The 17419-nt window shown below is 40.3% G+C and overlaps 1 protein-coding gene across 2 annotated transcripts in view; it reads left to right on the forward strand.

The window, feature by feature from the left end:
• The first annotated feature begins 401 nt into the window (after positions 1-401).
• The window catches only part of LOC103471987 (uncharacterized), a 30941-nt gene continuing 13923 nt past the window's right edge, over positions 402-17419 (forward strand). For both annotated transcript variants that reach the window (XM_081612750.1, XM_081612751.1), the window contains exons 1-11: positions 402-930; positions 2857-2935; positions 3020-3103; positions 5445-5546; positions 8844-8904; positions 11734-11973; positions 12102-12336; positions 12408-12461; positions 12552-12815; positions 12908-12938; positions 14693-14726. In XM_081612750.1, coding sequence (XP_081468876.1) covers positions 2886-2935; positions 3020-3103; positions 5445-5546; positions 8844-8904; positions 11734-11973; positions 12102-12336; positions 12408-12461; positions 12552-12815; positions 12908-12938; positions 14693-14726 — 1155 coding nt within the window. In that variant the 5' untranslated portion in view covers positions 402-930; positions 2857-2885. The remainder of the gene's footprint in view (positions 931-2856; positions 2936-3019; positions 3104-5444; positions 5547-8843; positions 8905-11733; positions 11974-12101; positions 12337-12407; positions 12462-12551; positions 12816-12907; positions 12939-14692; positions 14727-17419) is intronic.

Raw genomic sequence — 17419 nt, forward strand, 5'->3', positions numbered from 1 at the left:
GGCCTGATGTAGCCACTGACTTAATTTGGCTTAAACAGAATTGTTAAAAATTGATACTCATTTTAACTGCATTTTTTTCTTGTTTTTAAGATGGATGTAAATAGCATTTCACTGGCGATGTTTTCCCATAGTTGCAGTTTCTGATATGGGTGACATGGGCAACTCCCCAGGGTGGGATTTTGTGGGGGCTAGCAAGGGGGGGCAGCAGTGTCCGCTGCCCCCTCTTGGTTGTCGAATTAGGTCAGGTAGTGGTCAACCAAACATTCAAAATGTTCCCTCAAAATGTAGCTAACTTGTGCGGATGTGAGAGAAACAGTCACAATGTGATTTATGAACAGTGTTTTACTTTAAAAAGAGTCTGTTTCACTCTGCCACTCTCTGTAGTGCAAGAGTGTAGGGGGAGGGGCGCCGGAAAGGTGGTTCGCCCAGGATGCCAAACATTCTAGGATCGCCTCTGTCATAACATATAATTACCCAGTAATAATTTACATTTCCTGTCAATTTAACATCTTTTAATACAAAAACACAGTGGACTGCTGGTGGACCACCTTGGCACCCTGACCACCGGGTTTAGCAAGTTCTTTGTGGGAAACCCTGTAATTATTTAGGATTTAACTGAAGTTCAAAATATTTATTTTTATTTTTATTGTATTTTTGTCTGCCCTTTTAAAGACTGTATGGCTGATATTTAGGTATTGTGAATAATGTCTTACAATAACATGATTAACTACTCTATCCTAGCTCTCCTACATCTGGATTTAGCAAGTTTTCTGGGGGTAAACCCTGGATGTCCACACCTCTTGAAGAGGAAGGGGCGGAGCCTCAGGTGGGCCAGTTGTAATAAGTTCAGGAGAAACAGGTCCAGTTTGTTCAAACTCCAATGTGTGTAAACAGAGCAGAAGGAAAATCAAAGATTTGGATCAGGGTAGGGTAAGTTTTAACTTCATATTCTTCTTCTGTTGCTCTCAGAGTCCCGAGTGGGTTTTTTCTCTCTTAACTCTTGGACAGAACCAGAGGCAGAATTTAGCCTGGCACTGCTTCAGTTTTATGGAGGAGAGCTAGACCATGTGATTTCAGACATCTGTAACCCAAACAACAAACTAAATGTACCCACACCAATGTGTAATCACCATCTGGTGTTGTAGTTCATCCTCAACCAGTGGTTTGCAGATTCTAACTCCCATTCTGTCCATCTTTGTCAATGTAGCCTGGGGGAAGACATTTCACTTGCAGTAAGTTTAAACTTACTGCTTAAACTTTACCTTTAATAACATAAAGTTACCTAATTTTTAAAGTGCAATCAGAAATACTTTTATAACAAATTTATATCAGTAATGATTTATTGGTTAATGTCAAGTTGTCATAACAAAGACATTTTGAATAATATCAACTTTGTATTAAAAGTGTCATAATTTACCGAATGATGCTTTATGACAACAGTCATCGATATTCATGATGACTGTTCATGTTTATGACAGGTGTTATGTCATGTTTATGAAAGTGTCATGTCAGTCTTATTCACCCCCCTTCAAATAAAGTGTTACCGAAAATCCTATTTCAAGCTGATTGCAGGTTAGTGAATATCTCAATGGTCAATACCTCAAACTGTGCAGTAGGTGGCGACAGCAGACAGCTGATTACATTTTAATCAAGTGGTGAAATGACAAGAGTCACTTAGAATATTTCAAAAGATCACACCTCCCTCTACTGCTTTTATAAACATATGAAAATGTTTGCTAGAGATCTGTTGTTCCACACTATAGTTTCAATGAGGTCTTAAAATTCCAACCCAGATCTGCTCTCTTGTAAGAAGGGGCGGAGCTTTATGTGTGTAAGTATGGTGAGATCAGGAGAAACCGGTTCACAGTGATTACATTTTATATGGTGGAATGGCAACAAATGCAGTTTAACAGAAGAGAGAATTGATTTTCTTGAAATACATAGTTGACTGTGTATTGATTGTTTTTAAATATTAAACAAAATTCTTCAAACCAGAGATTGTTGTATTTCATTAAGGAGATTTTCAAAGGAGGTCACTGAGACACTACAATGAATGAATGAATATACATTTTTAATCTCTGGGAGGGAAATTGATGTTTCAGTATGCCCCATCCAAAGAACGAAAACAAGGACATGGGTAGACAGGTGCCTGAGGCTGGAGCCATTGGACGTGCTACCCTTTCGTTAGATAATAATAACATTAGGGTAGGTTACATGAGGGAAATAAGGGACACACTGTGGGTTGCAAAAAAACGTCTGCACATCAAAACAAGATATGGACAACAGGGTGAGGGCGGCAGCGAAGGCTGTGAGTTCAGGGGGTTTCCTTGAACTCGACACCCCCTGAACTCACAGCTTCGGTAGAGGTCCCTTGAAAATATAAAAAAAAATCAGCCCTCCGCTGCCCCTGCTTTTATTTAGACCTGTGTAAATAAGTTAACACATTAAAACCCATCTATAAAATACCTCTTGGAGCTAAAATGGTTCCAACTGTGAATGGATTGACATTTCTATACAGTCACCCAGCGTTTCTCAACTCCAGTCCTCAGGGACTACTGCCTTGTATGTCTCTCTGTTCCAGAATACTTGATTGAAATAATTACATGACCTGCATGTCAAGTTTCACAGATGCCTGTTATTCACCCACTTATTCAAATCAGGTGTGGTAGAAGGGAAACACCAAAAACATGCAGGGAAGTGGCTCCTCAGAACACGAAGTGAGAATTGCTGCTTTTGGCCCTAACCTTCAGGTCCAGGACTTTCCCTAGTGGACAAAGAGCAGATATAGAGCGGACTATAAATGCATTCAATACACTTTGGAATAGAACAGAGATGATTATGAAGTTTCTTCTACAGGAGAAGGTGAGACCAACTGATCTGACCTCATGGACCAGAGAATGGACACGGAGAACAAGAGTCTGAGCAAAGCTCAAAGGTGGGATGACCCTCACTTTATTTCTTTACAATGTCTCAAGAAAAAAACTACATCATCTGTTCCATGTGTTCTTATGTGCTCCAGAAAGAAAAAGGCAGCAGGACCTGAAACCAGCAAACAGTCCTCTAAGAACTGCTCAACATGTCCTTCATGGTGTTGTTGTTTTCGGTAAGTTCTTCTGAAACCAGTCTTCATCATGGCAGCAACTTAATTTATAAAGGAATAGATCTCTACTATTTGTTTTTTTTATTGACTTTAAAGTAAGCATTTAGTTTTTTTAACTAGTGCTCATTCATTATGGTGAGCTATTTTACAATATTGTTTTTGACTCGCATTCACACTGTTGTTCTGTTTGGTTCTGTTTTTGCAACAATGATAGACCTTTAGAAGCATCATAATGATAAACATGATGGTTCTAATTAAATCAGAGGTTTGTGTGGGAGGACCAGTGTTACATTTAAGATTCCCATAAATCTTTTCATAATCTATTGCATTTATTCTTTATACATTCCAGACTAAAAAAACACCTGTTTAGAGTTGCTTTTGAAACATTATAAATGGGGCTGCACAGTGGCGCAGTTGGTAGAGCTGTTGCCTTGCAGCAAGAAGGTTCTGGGTTCGATTCCCGGCCTGGGGTCTTTCTGCATGGAGTTTGCATGTTCTCCCTGTGCATGGTGGGTTTTCTCCAGGTACTCCGGTTTCCTCCCACAGTCCAAAAACATGACTGTCAGGTTAATTGGCCTCTCCAAATTGTCCCTAGGTGTGTGTGTGCATGGTTGTGTGTCTCTGTGTTGCCCTGCGACAGACTGGCAACCTGTCCAGGGTGTACCCCGCCTCTCGCCCGAAACGTTGGCTGGAGATGGGCACCAGCACCCCTCCCGACCCGCTGAATAACGATTGCACTTGGCAGTTGTTGGCTGTGTGTTCTACAACTTTGTATTTCTTTGTCCGTGGATTTATGACATAAAGCACTTTGAACTGAATTGTTGCGCTATACAAATACACTTGATTGATTCTATAAAGATGTACACATCACTACCTTCTGATCAAACCATCAGAAGGTAGTTTTATAATGGTTGTTACCAATAGAATAAGATTTTTCAAGCTTTAATTTTTGCAATTTTATCAATTATGGCGTACACCTAAAGAGAACCCAAAATTCAGTGTCTCTGAAAATTCGAATATCACGTAAACCAATTAAAAACAGATGTTATAATGTCAGACTTCTAAAAAGTTTGTTCAGTCTGTGTACTCAGTACTTGGTCGAGTCTCATCTTTCCTGTAGAGCTGTTCAGAAGAGCAGCAGGTGGGTGCACTGAATTACTCTAACTGTAGTTAAAGGTGATCCATTCCTAAGTTTAATTTATGATGTTCCAAATTGTGGTCAGCATGATAATTTGACACCTTTAACCCTCTGATGGAGAAGTGGGTCCTTTAGGACCCGGTGAGGTCATCTTTTTGCAATACCTTTATAATGAAACGTTTTTATCACTTCATATTCCAGGTATTCCTCAAAAAATATGTTACTGATATCATGCAATTCAAATTTTTAATTTACCTTTTACAAATTTTAAGAAATATCATGTTTTATATTACTACCCCATTCTTCCATAAGTGGGTCCAAAATGACCCGCATTCATTTCCTATGGAATTTAATGGGAATCTTTGATTCTTACCAACTGTGAATGTCAGGAACACATTTTTGTGAACCAAACAAACTGAGACCTAAGTGTCACCCCTGAATAATATTTTACAAAGCAAGAACTTGTACATATAAGTATTATCTTTGTTTTTACCTCACAAATGTGTTTGTGTGTGTCAATCATCAATACTGTGACAGTGTTATTGTCACAAATCAACCTATTAGCCTTCTTCAAAGTTAGTTAAAACCAGTTATCTAACCAAGCTAGAAAACATTACTGCCTATACTTTATTGTGCATGTGTATTATTAGAGAGAGAGAGAGAGAGAGAGAGAGAGAGAGAGAGAGAGAGAGAGAGAGAATTTCAAATCAAATCAGACATAGATCTCCACAAAAACAATGCATTTGATGGCATTAAATCATACTTTACATATAGTAAAGTTTTCTACAACCTCATGCCTTGTTATATACTTGTGTTTCTCTTCATTAAAGGTGAGATTTTTAAATGTAATAAAAGGTGATTTTAAGACAGATATGTGTGTAATAATCAGTGAGTGCATTAATCTGTCTTTGGCCAATTACTGGTTCAGAATGTTGTTCACTGATGATGATATTATTAGTACTAAAATCATATTTCATATGTTGTGACTGCTGCTTTGTATATTTTCTAAACCCACTTCTGGGTAATAGGCAATATGTGATAAAATCAAACATTTAACTGCTGTTTTCAAGATTTTGAATTAATAAAACTTGCAAATACTTCCTGAGAAGCATAAGACAATTAATCAATGGGCATTTTTACCTGAATGCTGGACTCTTAAATACTTACCTGAAAGCATTTCCTTTTTGGTTGTCTGGTCATGTTCAGACGACAGAAACATCATGAACCTGAACGTGTTCAGACACTTCAACCTGGACCAGTACCTGAACCTCAGAGTGAAACTTACACTAAAGCTTCATTAAATCAGAGGTAAGTTTAGGCTATTTTCTACACTCTTATAATTGACAAGCCTCTACCCATATATACAATCATGTTTTTGATGTTTTTTTCCATAATAATTTATCATCAACCCTTAATTTCATAAGTTTTTTTTTCTCAGTTACCTGGTATTTAGGGATGTTATTCATTTTAATATTAAATATTGAATTACCACTATTAAATTATAATTTCACTGCAAAATCATACAATTAGTTTTAGATATATTCAGGACCATCTCATTTGCATTAACCCATTCTGTCACTGTTTTTAATTCCTTGCTCATAATGGTGTCTAGTTTTTTATTAGTTAATGCTGATGTATATATGCTTACATCATCTGGATGCATTACTATATTAGCTTTATTTAACATAGTGGAGTGCAGATTATTAATTTTGGATAAAACAGAAAAGTAACAGCAGAGTGATCCCACCAGTAGGTGTCGTCAGCACTGCTGTCCAACATGTGGTGAAGAAAGAGCTGAGCCAAAAAGCAAACCTGTTAGTGACTTATCTACTTTCCTACACTCACCTATGGTCAGGAAACATGGATTAGGACCGAACGGAGGATATCCTGGATATAAAAGGAGCTGAAATGAGCTTCCTGCTTTTGAGGTTTTCCATGTAAGTCCCAGAAGGAGGCGATTTCAGGCGAAATCAGACCTCACTGGAGGTACTATAAATCCTTTCTGGATTCATAGTACTGGTATTTAGGGATAGGCCTTTGAGATCCCCCAGAATGAAACATAGAATGTTGTTAGGAAGAGTGAAGTCTGAGGTTCCCTCCTAGACTTGCTGTCCCTAACAAAATATTTCCTGAGAAGCATAAGACAATTAATAAATGGGCATTTAACCTGAATGCGAGACTCTAAATACTTACCTGAAAGCATTTCCTTTTTGGTTGTCTGGTCATGTTCAGACGACAGAAACATCATGAACCTGAACGTGCTCAGACACTTCAACCTGGACCAGAACCTGAAACTTACACTAAATTTAAATTTCATTTAATCAGAGGTAAGTTTAGGCTATTTTCTACATTCCATCTCATATCTCCATGGAGACACAAACCAATCTAAGTCTATAAGCTCCTCTGTCTGACTGAAACTATTGCATTTTATATTCACCATTTTGGATCAGGTTAGGACAGAAGAAAGAACAATTTCTATGCACACTGAATTCAACATGATTATTCAACGTTACATGATGTCAAGAGTTTTAATGTACTCTGTTAGTCAAACCTAAACTTTCTGGTCCTTATAGTAATTTTCAGATGTTTGATGTTTGTATGGAAGTATGCAGGGGGAGGTTAGGAATTTGGTAAAAATCCAACCAGATCATAAATCTCCTCAGAGTGACTCATGTTCTAATATCTAGGGGCTGGAACATGTCCGTCAGTCCTGGAACATGTCCGTCCGTCCGTCCGTCTGTCCATTTTCTTCCGCTTATCCAGGGTCCGGTCGCGGGGGCAGCAGCTTCAGAAGGGAGGCCCAGACTTCCCTCTCCCCAGCCACTTCTTCCAGCTCCTCCGGGGGAACCCCAAGGCGTTCCCAGGCCAGCCGAGAGACATAGTCCCTCCAGCGTGTCCTGGGTCTTCCCCGAGGCCTCCTCCCAGTGGGACATGCCCGGAACACCTCACCAGTGAGGCGTCCAGAAGGCATCCTTACCAGATCCCCGAGCCACCTCAACTGGCTCCTCTCGACGTGGAGAGATCCCCCTGGGGAACATGTTCCCAGGGGGGCCCATGTAATTGGAGCAAACCCTCCGGTCCCCCTTTTTAAACAGGGGGACCACCACCCCAGTCTGCCAATCCAGGGGAACTGCCCCCGATGTCCATGCAATATTGCAGAGTCACGTGAGCCCACACAACCCTACAACATCCAGAGCCTTAAGGAACTCCGGGTGGATCTCATCCACCCCCAGGGCCCTGCTACCGAGGAGCTTTTTGACCACCTCGATGACCTCGTCCCCAGAGATTGGAGAGCCCAACCCAGAGTCCCCAGGCTCAGCTTCCTCAACAGAAGGCATGTTGGTGGGATTGAGGAGGTCTTCAAAGTATTCCGCCCACCGACCCACAATGTCCCGACTTGAAGTCAGCAGCACACCATCCCCACTATAAACAGTGTTGGTGCTACACTGCTTCCCCATCTTGAGACGCTGGATGGTGGACCAGAATCGCCTCGAAGACGAATGGAAGTCTTTCTCCATGGCCTCTCCAAACTCCTCCCACGCCCGAGTTTTTGCCTTAGCGACCACCCGAGTCACATGCCGCTTCGCCCGCCGGTACCCATTAGCTGCGCCTGGAGTCCCACAGGCCAAAAAGGCCCGATAGGACTCCTTCTTCAGATTGACAGCATCCCTCACCGAAGTTGTCCACCAACGGGTTCGACGGTTGCCGCCGCGACAGGCACCAACAGCCTTGCGGCCGCAGCTCCGATAAGCTGCCTCGGCAATGGAGGCACAGGACATGGTCCACTCAGACTCAATGTCCCCAACCTCCCCCGGAACGTGTTCAAAGTTCTACCGGAGATGGGAGTTAAAGCTCTGTCTCACAGGGGACTCCGCCAGACGTTCCCAGCAGACCCTCACTACACGTTTGGGCCTGCCAGGTCTGACTGGCTTCCTCCCCCACCACCGGAGCCAACTCACCACCAGGTAGTGGTCAGTGGACAGCTCCGCACCTCTTTTCACCCGAGTGTCCAAGGCATACGGCCGCAGATCCGATGAAACGATGACAAAATTGATCATCGAAATGCAGCCTAGGTGTCCTGGTGCCAAGTGCACATATGGACACCCTTATGCCTGAACATGGTGTTCGTGATGGACAATCCGTGACGAACACAGAAGTCCAACAACAGAACACCACTCAAGTTCAGATCGGGAGGCCGTTCCTCCCAACCACACCCCTCCAGGTCTCACTGTCATTGCCCACGTGAGCGTTGAAGTCCCCCAGTAGAACAAGGGAGTCCCCAGGAGGGGCAATCTCCAGTACCCCCTCTAAGGACTCCAAGAAGGGTGGGTAATCTGAACTGCCGTTTGGCCCGTAAGCACAAACAACAGTCAGAACCCGTCCCCCCACCCGTAGGCGGAGGGAGGCTACCTTCTCGTTCACCGGGGTAAACCCCAACATACAGGCGCCAAGATGGGGGGCAACAAGTATGTCCACTCCTGCCCGGCTCCTCTCACTCTGATGTTGGAACATGATTACAACATGTATCATTTTATCTGCTGTAACTGATAACATTTTTACAAAAATGAACCATCACTAAAATTTGCATCATCTTTTCACCCAAAGACTTCCCGAGGACATGAAGAAAACCTGGCAGGAGATTTGTCCCAAAGGGGACAAGGATGCTGTAAGTGACTGTCCATCTTCTTTAAGCTTGTTGCTATAGAGTACGGTTTGTTTGTTCTTGTTTGTGTATTCTGGTTTAATTTGTTCATAGCTGATTTTAAAGTCAGATTTTCACTGTCACTCATACATTTGCAAATGTCACAGTTCCAAACTAAAGTCTTAGTTTACAAAGTATACTGTATATTTAGAAGCAAATTCAATATGTACTTTAAATATTTAGTTCAACGTATATTTTGAAAAATAAGTATTAATTTTCCCAACTATATTTACTTACTTAGCCATTTTGTATAATCACAAAATGGCTGATGCAAATAGGATACTTATGGTGAGCCTAAAAAAACAGCCTGAAGTGTTAAATCAACAATTTATTCATTGTACACTGACTGAAAAGGTTTGCTGGCCTCACAAGGGGTAATGTGCGAATTATTCCATGTAAATCCCAGAAGCTTACCGGGCCTCCAGGATTTCATGCAGCAAATGAAGCTAGTCTGAAAAAATATTAAAACTATCTCAAGCTAGGCTTCAGTCCCATGCCTTCATCTGAAGGGCTATTCTCAAAAAGAAATTTTGAAAGAGTAATTCATTGAGGCTGAGATGTACCACCATATGTCATCACATGCCTTAATGTGAGGGAACATACTTAGAATGGAGTTTCGCAGGAGTTAGTTTAAAGTACAACGTTTTACATTACTCTTAAGATTTTACTTAAATCTAAAGTAACAGTATACAAACAGGATTCCAAAAAAGTTGGGACACTAAACAAATTGTGAATAAAAACTGAATGCAATGATGTGGAGGTGCCAACATCTAATATTTTATTCACAATAGAACACAAATCACAGATCAAAAGTTTAAACTGTGAGAATGTATCATTTTAAGGGAAAAATATTGTTTCAAAATTTCATGACATCAACAAATCCCAAAAATGTTGGGACAAGGCCATTTTTACCCTGTGTGGCATCTCCCCTTCTTCTTACATCACTCAACAGACGTCTGGAGACAGAGGAGACCAGTTTCTCAAGTTTAGAAATAGGAATGCTCTCCATTCATGCCTAATACAGGCCTCTAACTGTTCAATTGTCTTGGGCCTTCTTTGTCGCACCTTCCTCTTTATGATGTGCCAAATGTTCTCTATAGGTGAACGATCTGGACTGCAGGCTAGACATTTCAGTACCTGGATCCTTCTCCTACGTAGCCATGATGTTGTGGTTGCTGCAGAATGTGGTCTGGCATTAACTTGTTGAAAAATGCAGGGTCTTCCCTGAAAGAGATGACGTCTAGATGGGAGCATATGTTGTTCTAGAACCTGAACATAGTTCTCTGCATTAATGGAGGCTTTCCAGACATGCAAGCTGCCCGGCCACAAGCACTCATGCAGCCCCAGACCATCAGTGATGCAGCTTCTGAACGGAGCGAGATAACAACTTGGGTTATCCTTGTCCTCTCTGGTCCGGATGACATGGTGTCCCAGTGTCCCATAAAGAACTTCAAATTGTGACTCATCTGACCACAGAACAGTCGTCCATTTTGCCTCACTCCATTTTAAATGTCTCCTGGCCCAGTGCAAACGGCTGAACTTGTGGAGATTAGAAATGGCTTCCTTTTGCACTGTAGAGTTTCAGCTGGCAGCGGCAGATGGCACGGTGGATTGTGTTCACTGACAATGCTTTCTGGAAGTATTCCTGAACTCATGCTGTTATTTCCTTGACAGTGGCATTCCTGTTTGAGGTGCAGTGACGTTTAAGACCCCGGAGATCACGAGCATCCAGTAGAGTTTTACGACCTTGACCCTTACGCACAGAGATTGTTCCAAATACTCTGAATCCTTTGATGACGTTATGCACGGTTGATGATGATAACTTAAAAGTCTTTGCTATTTTACGCTGGGTAACACCATTCTGGTATTGCTGCACCATCTTTCTGCGCAACAATGGTGGAATTGGTGATCATCTTACCATCTTAGCTTCAGAGAGACACTGACACTCTAAGAAGCTCTTTTTATACCCAATCATGTTGTCAATTGACCTAATTAGTGTCAATCGGTCTTCCAGCTGTTTTTTATATGTTCAATTTCCTTTTTTCCAGCCACTTATCGCTACTTGTCCCAACTTTTTTGGGATTTGTAGACACTGTGAAATTTTGAATCAAAATATTTTTCCTTTAAAATGTTACATTTACTCAGATTAAACTTTTGATCTGCCATCTATGTTCTATTACGAATAAAATATTGACATTTGCCATCTCCACATCATTGCATTCAGTTTTTATTCACAATTTGTTTAGTGTCCCAACTTTTTTGTAATCCGGGTTGTAATTCAGAAACACCGACTGCCCACTGTCATCCAAACACAGACCATCACATGCTATTATTATGTGCTGCCATTGTAGCCACGTGAGGTCACATGTCACGTGTCCAATTATGTCATCATGCCCCTCCACTTGCCTCTCTCCTCAAATGTCAAAAGTCACCTGTCAACATTTTTTGATCAAAGTTTTTGAAAAAGACTTACATTTTCGTTGAGGAGCTAATAAGTTTGAGAAAAAGGTTCAAAGTTCTTGTGTGTCAGTTGGAGGTTGATTCCAAAAGCAAAGCTTAGGTCATGCTTTTGTAGTGGTTTTTGTAGCAGATTTGTATCTGATCCCCTTATCGCAATGGGGGTAGCTTGGCAGAGGTGTTTTTAGCACAACGAATGTGATATCTCCAACAAAAGAAATAATTAGGAATTAGATCCCATCAGTTTGTTTATAAAAATGGATTCCAACAAGGGTAGGCTTTCTAACAGCCTTGGTGGTGATTTATGTATTATTCCCTTTATCTGTTTTTTTAAAGGAAATTAAGGAATGGTTGAAGACCGGTCTGGAAGATCTGGACAACAAAGAGTTTAAGCACTTCCACTGGTACCTTCGTACTCCATACAAGTCCGAGGTTGATTTCAAACCAATCAAAAAGACCCGTCTGGAACATGCAAACAGATTGGACACAGTAGATCTGATGTTTCAGATGTACACCACAGACACCAGGAAGGTGGCAGACGATATTTTCAAGAAGATAATTCCACATGAAGGACATGTAATTACATTTACCTTTATTCCCTACACACAGGAAGCTCCTTAATTTCTCCCATCAGAGGGAGTATGAGTTCAGAGAAGATTTTCTTGACTGGTATGATACTAATTAATCTTTTTCAACTATGGCAGGATTTAAAAGTTTGGTTTCTGGACAAATTGGAAAACCCGGACAAGAAGCAGCTGAAGTTATTCCAGTGGTACCTTCACACTGCAGACGAGTCCAAGGATGGCTTCACACCCATCAAAGAGTCCAAGCTGGATGGTGCAGACAGTCTGGACACAGCAGATGTTATGATTAAGACATACACCTCAAACACCAGGGAGGTCACGAAGAAGATCCTAAAGAAGATTGAAAGCAATAAAGGTATGTTTGATGAAGAGAAAAACCTGAAACATTAGAAGTTCCTGCTAAACATTTATTCTGGTTCCCAACAGACAAAGTTATACCTGAAACTGAGCAGCAGATTAATTCATCTTCTCCAAGTGAAGGTACAACTAGCATGGCTTCCATAATCTGACCTTTATGGTTTCATAAAATTTCCATCAAGGAACTGCAGTGATTTGTATTTCTGCCTACAGAGAAAGAACTCAACATGAAGCTCAGTGACTTTGTGAAGAAGGTACCAAAAGAAACCTTAACACAACTCACAGAGGATCTCATGAGTGCAAACATCTTGAAGTCATCAGACAAGGAGAAAATCTTTCAAAACCGCACCAGAGTAAACATGGCCACCTGCTTAGTTGACAAAGTGGAGAAAAATGGAACCTCCAAAAAGCTGATTGATCATCTTCAAACCAAATATCCACAACTGTTGTCTGATGTACAGTCACCTTCTAAACCAGGTCAGTCCACAACTTTCTAATGACAGTTTTTTCTCTTTTCTTTACTACTATTGCTAAAGCTAAACACCATCTCATGTTTTAACTTTCTCCAGGTCAAGAGTCTAGTAAACATGTAAGCAACAGGTAAGTCCAACAAATGGTTCTAAAATCCAGTCAGATCAAATTTCTTCAGCTGCCCTTCCAACATTCTTATCCAATTATTAATATGAACTAAGGTCAGCTTCTTTAGGAGTTTAGTAAATTAAATTAAAAGTCTGAGGGAGAAGGGAGGCTTCAATGGAACAGCACAAGGCTAGTTTATATCATATTTGTCTGGCAGATACCAGGACCTAAAATTCTAGGATTATTGGTGGAGTACCACAAGGCTGCTGGGTCATTTTTCTCAACTATATATTTGCTTCCCCATGGGATAACGTTCCTCTTTTATGCTCATGATACTAATACTTTTTTATCCAAAAATACTGATGAATCCAACCAGTTCAGTAGATTACAATTTTCTCTGAAACAGTAACTGTTATCAGTCACTTGACATGGATGACATTAAATTGTCATCCATGTCAATGATGACAATTTAAAAGTTGCAGGAAACTAGAATTCAAGGTTTGTATTTGGAAGCACCTGGTCTACATGGTTCCTTTCTGAAAAGCAACTCTGAAACAACTTTAGGCCCAAGACTGTTCAGGGGTTTAGTCAATGAGATTTTGAAGGCGCAGTATTATGTAAAATCAACTTTCATGAGCTTTACATCATGTTGTAATGTTATTCCGTCATCAGAGACGTGTTCCAGGATTTAATGCGATTCATTTTTCAGCAAGTGTTTATAGAGCTAAGTTAGTCTCAGAAAGATTCATAAAGTGTACAATGATGCCCACAAGAATACAAGATTTGTAAGTGTATCTCATAATTAACAGATGTACTTAAAACAATGCATAAATACTAACCTGAACACTCACATATGTATAGAGTTTGTCAAATTTACACATTTCAAATGGTCCACAACTTCACAACTAAAATTGCTGGTTGTGATCATTGGCAACAGCTTTTTGCCCTCCAGCAGGGAGGCATTTCAATAACAATGGTTAACATATTAGGAAAGCCTCAATCACAATGTGTAATTAAAGCACTTATGAAGTATTTAAAAAACACACACAGCTGAGAGAATTTAATATATTTATTTATTTAATTAAATTCGTTCAAAAGGTGTATGGACCCCTTGAAGCATGACGTTTTACTCACAAGATCCCAACCCCAGCTCCTCGCTGGAGGGCAAAAAGCTGCTCGCCTGAGACTAATTTAACTCATATGTGTTTCACATTGTCAAAATTCAGTGTGTTTTGTGTTAGTCTTGAACCAGGTGGTCAAATAGTGTATTCAAAATCACACTGAATCTTTACGTTTGAACCATGCTCCAGAACAAGGTTGATCTGTTCTCTTGCACTGATAACAAGTCGGTACCAGGATGAAGCCTTGTGATTTTATGCCAAACTCAGTGTAGAAACAGAATAAACTAGTGTGAAAAAAGTGTTCATCACTGGACCCAGTTTAGCTAAACATCACCCTCTGATGAAGTGTTTTAATTAGTCTGTGTTGGAGGATCAGTCATCTGGAACAATCACCATTTCTGATTGCATATTTCCAAGTATAAAATGTTAAAGCTTCTTTAGAAACTGACATATCAAGATACAGTTTAGGAATCTGTAGTAAAATCCAAGCAGATGATAAATTGCCTCAGATTGACAAAGACATGTTTTCAACTTGTCTTTCTAGAGTTAAAACATGATTTAAACTCTAGAAAGTGATATAAGCAAATTTTCTGTAACTGATATTTCTATAAAAATGAACTTTCACTAAAGTTAGGATCATCTTTTGACCCAAAGCTACTTCAAGGACTGGGATGAAGGACAAGAGGCTGTAAGTCACCATCCATCATGTTTAAACTGTATGCTATCGAGTGCAGTTAGTAAAATAACATAATGAAGAAAATAATAGCAATCTTTTGGTCTATTTAACTTGTCATAAAAGAATAAAAAGGATGTTAATTTTTCAAATTTGTATTTTCACCATATTTTTGTTCCAAATGAAAGATTTACTTTACAAGCAATATTTAGTTAACAAAGTGCATATTTAGCTCATAATTAAATATTTAGTTTCAAAGTAAATGTTTATTTTGCAAAACAAGTTTATTTCACAAACTGAACATTTTATTTCAGAGCTAAATACTTATTTTAAATTTAAAACATTAAATTTCAAAACTAATTATTTCATTTTCAAACTAAATATTTAAACTGAACCGAAATATTTAGCCTGCCAACTTAATATGTATTGAATAGTGACGGGTCGGTCATGAACGTTTGGCTCTTTGAAGTGAGCCACTGCTCTGACGATCTGTGATACCTTGTCAGATTTTCCTACCATAGTGCATCTAGATAGCTTTGTCTATTTTCATCTTTGTTACCTTCCAAAAACCGCTACTATCATGTTTACACGCTGAAGACCATAGCAGTTAGTGTTAATGTTAAATATAATAACCAGAAGTTATTATATTTGTGATTATGTGCTTGTGAGCCATGATAAAGTACATGAGGACTAAACCATTTAAAGTTGATATAAATACTCACATGAAGCACACTGTGTGAGATTGTAGACCGTTGCTGGGCCGGATGAGATGCGCAACACATCCCCTCGGTCAGTAGACACCGGTGAGGAGCAGAATGCGTTAGGTTTTTGTCCACATATTTTAAACTGCAGTTTAAAGATATTTTATAATATGCAAGATAATAAAAAATAATATTATGAGTCTATCCGGTAGATTAGTTTTCAGTGTTTTGTTCATTCATTTTGGTGTTAAATAAAGTTTTGATTAAAATATGCAAAAATAAGAATGACTGTTTTCTTAACAAGACAAATACATACAATTAAGCAAGTATAAGGCTTGTCATAGGGCAGGGGTGTCCAAACTTTTTTAGTGAGGGCTAAATACAGAAAAATAAACAAAGCCACACACTACAGGTCACATATTGACAGATTAATACTGTGTGTATTTCTAACTCATCGATAGTGTGAAGAACATTGCATTCAGTGTTGGCAGTGATGATGTCCTTTGGATTGAAGGATGGCTGACATGTTAGGAGAAAGTCTGGTGGTTGAGAAACGAAGGACTTCACAGATGGCTCTCCGTCTTTCTGGCTCTCAGTCTGCTTTTGTTCTGATTTAACTGAGAAAATGTTTGTTCACATATGTATGCTGAGCCGAACAGGCTCATCATTCTTTTTGCGTGGCGTCTCATCAGAGGAAACTTGGCATTATCCAAACTTTGATAGAATTCAGGGAGGGAGAGGAGCTGATGTTGACTCTTCAGAGAATCATCACATTGCATTTCAATCAGTTCTAACTGCAGACTCTCTTCCACTTCTTCTGCCTCCACCAGGAAGGGGGTCTAGAACAGCTCCACTTGTTTTTCAATAACAGAAAAATCTTGTTTCTGTCACGAGAGACGCAACCACAGACACATATTTCTCCTTTGGAAAAGCAGACAAGCGCTGTCTGAAACAGGCGGAGCTTTACGCAGAAGGCTTTCGTGTGCGCATACAGTTGTGCCACCAGCTGTTCTTTGCCTTGTAGGTTCTTGTTCAGTGTATTCAGATGATGGGTAAGATCGACTAAAATGCCAGGGTCACTTAGTTCGTGAAGAGGTCGGCCCTTCTCTTTTAAAAACCGGACGATTTCTGATCTCAGCGAACAAAACCGCTGCAGCACAGAGCCGCGGCTCATCAGAGTGGTGGAGTATATCCCAGTATTCAGCGTCCACGTCAGAGAGGAAAGCCTGAAATTCTCTGTGGTACAGTCCTTTAGTCCGAATGATGTAGACAGTTTTTATAACAGTGTTCATCACATCGCCCAGCTGGACAGTCTTGGCACACAGTGCTTCTTGGTGGATTATACAGTGCGTCCTAACAGCCTCACTCTCCTCCGCTCTCTTTAACCTTGGCGCACACCAACGATGCCATTCCTTTGCGCTCGCCCGTCATGGCCGGAGCTCCATCCGTTGTTACTCCACAGAGCTTGTCCCATTTAAGCCCCATCTTTTCAACTGCCTCTGTCACAGCTTCAAAAATATCTTTTCCCGTCGTTGTGCCTTTTCGGCTCATCATATCAAGCAGCTCCTCCGTACAGCAAAAATGATCATCTACTCCCCGGAAAAAAAATTGACAGTTGCGCGGTGTCTGTGCTCTCATCTCATGCTATTGAGTAAAAATCAAAAGCACAAGCTTTGTCTCTCAGCTCAAGTTTCAAGTTAGCGGACAAGTCCTCGATGCTCCGCACCACCGTATTAACTGTATTTCTGGATAAGCTCGCATTGTTGAAATCAGGCACTTTTTCTGGGCACATTTTGACTTTGATGAGGCACTGCTTTATGAAATCACCGTCTGAAAACGGTTTGCCGTGCTGGGCAATAAGTTTAGCGACTTCATAACTTGCTGTTGTTGCGTTTTCCTGTATTTTGTTAGCACGAAAAAAAAACTGCCGTTGAGCTTGCGGGCTAGCTGCCATTTGCTTGACTTTCTGTGTTCGTTCGGCGCCAGTGAACGACGTGTAGCTCTGAT

The sequence above is a fragment of the Poecilia reticulata genome, chromosome 11, assembly GCF_904066995.2.
Source record: "Poecilia reticulata chromosome 11, P_reticulata-male-v2, whole genome shotgun sequence".
NCBI classification, from domain to species: domain Eukaryota; kingdom Metazoa; phylum Chordata; class Actinopteri; order Cyprinodontiformes; family Poeciliidae; genus Poecilia; species Poecilia reticulata.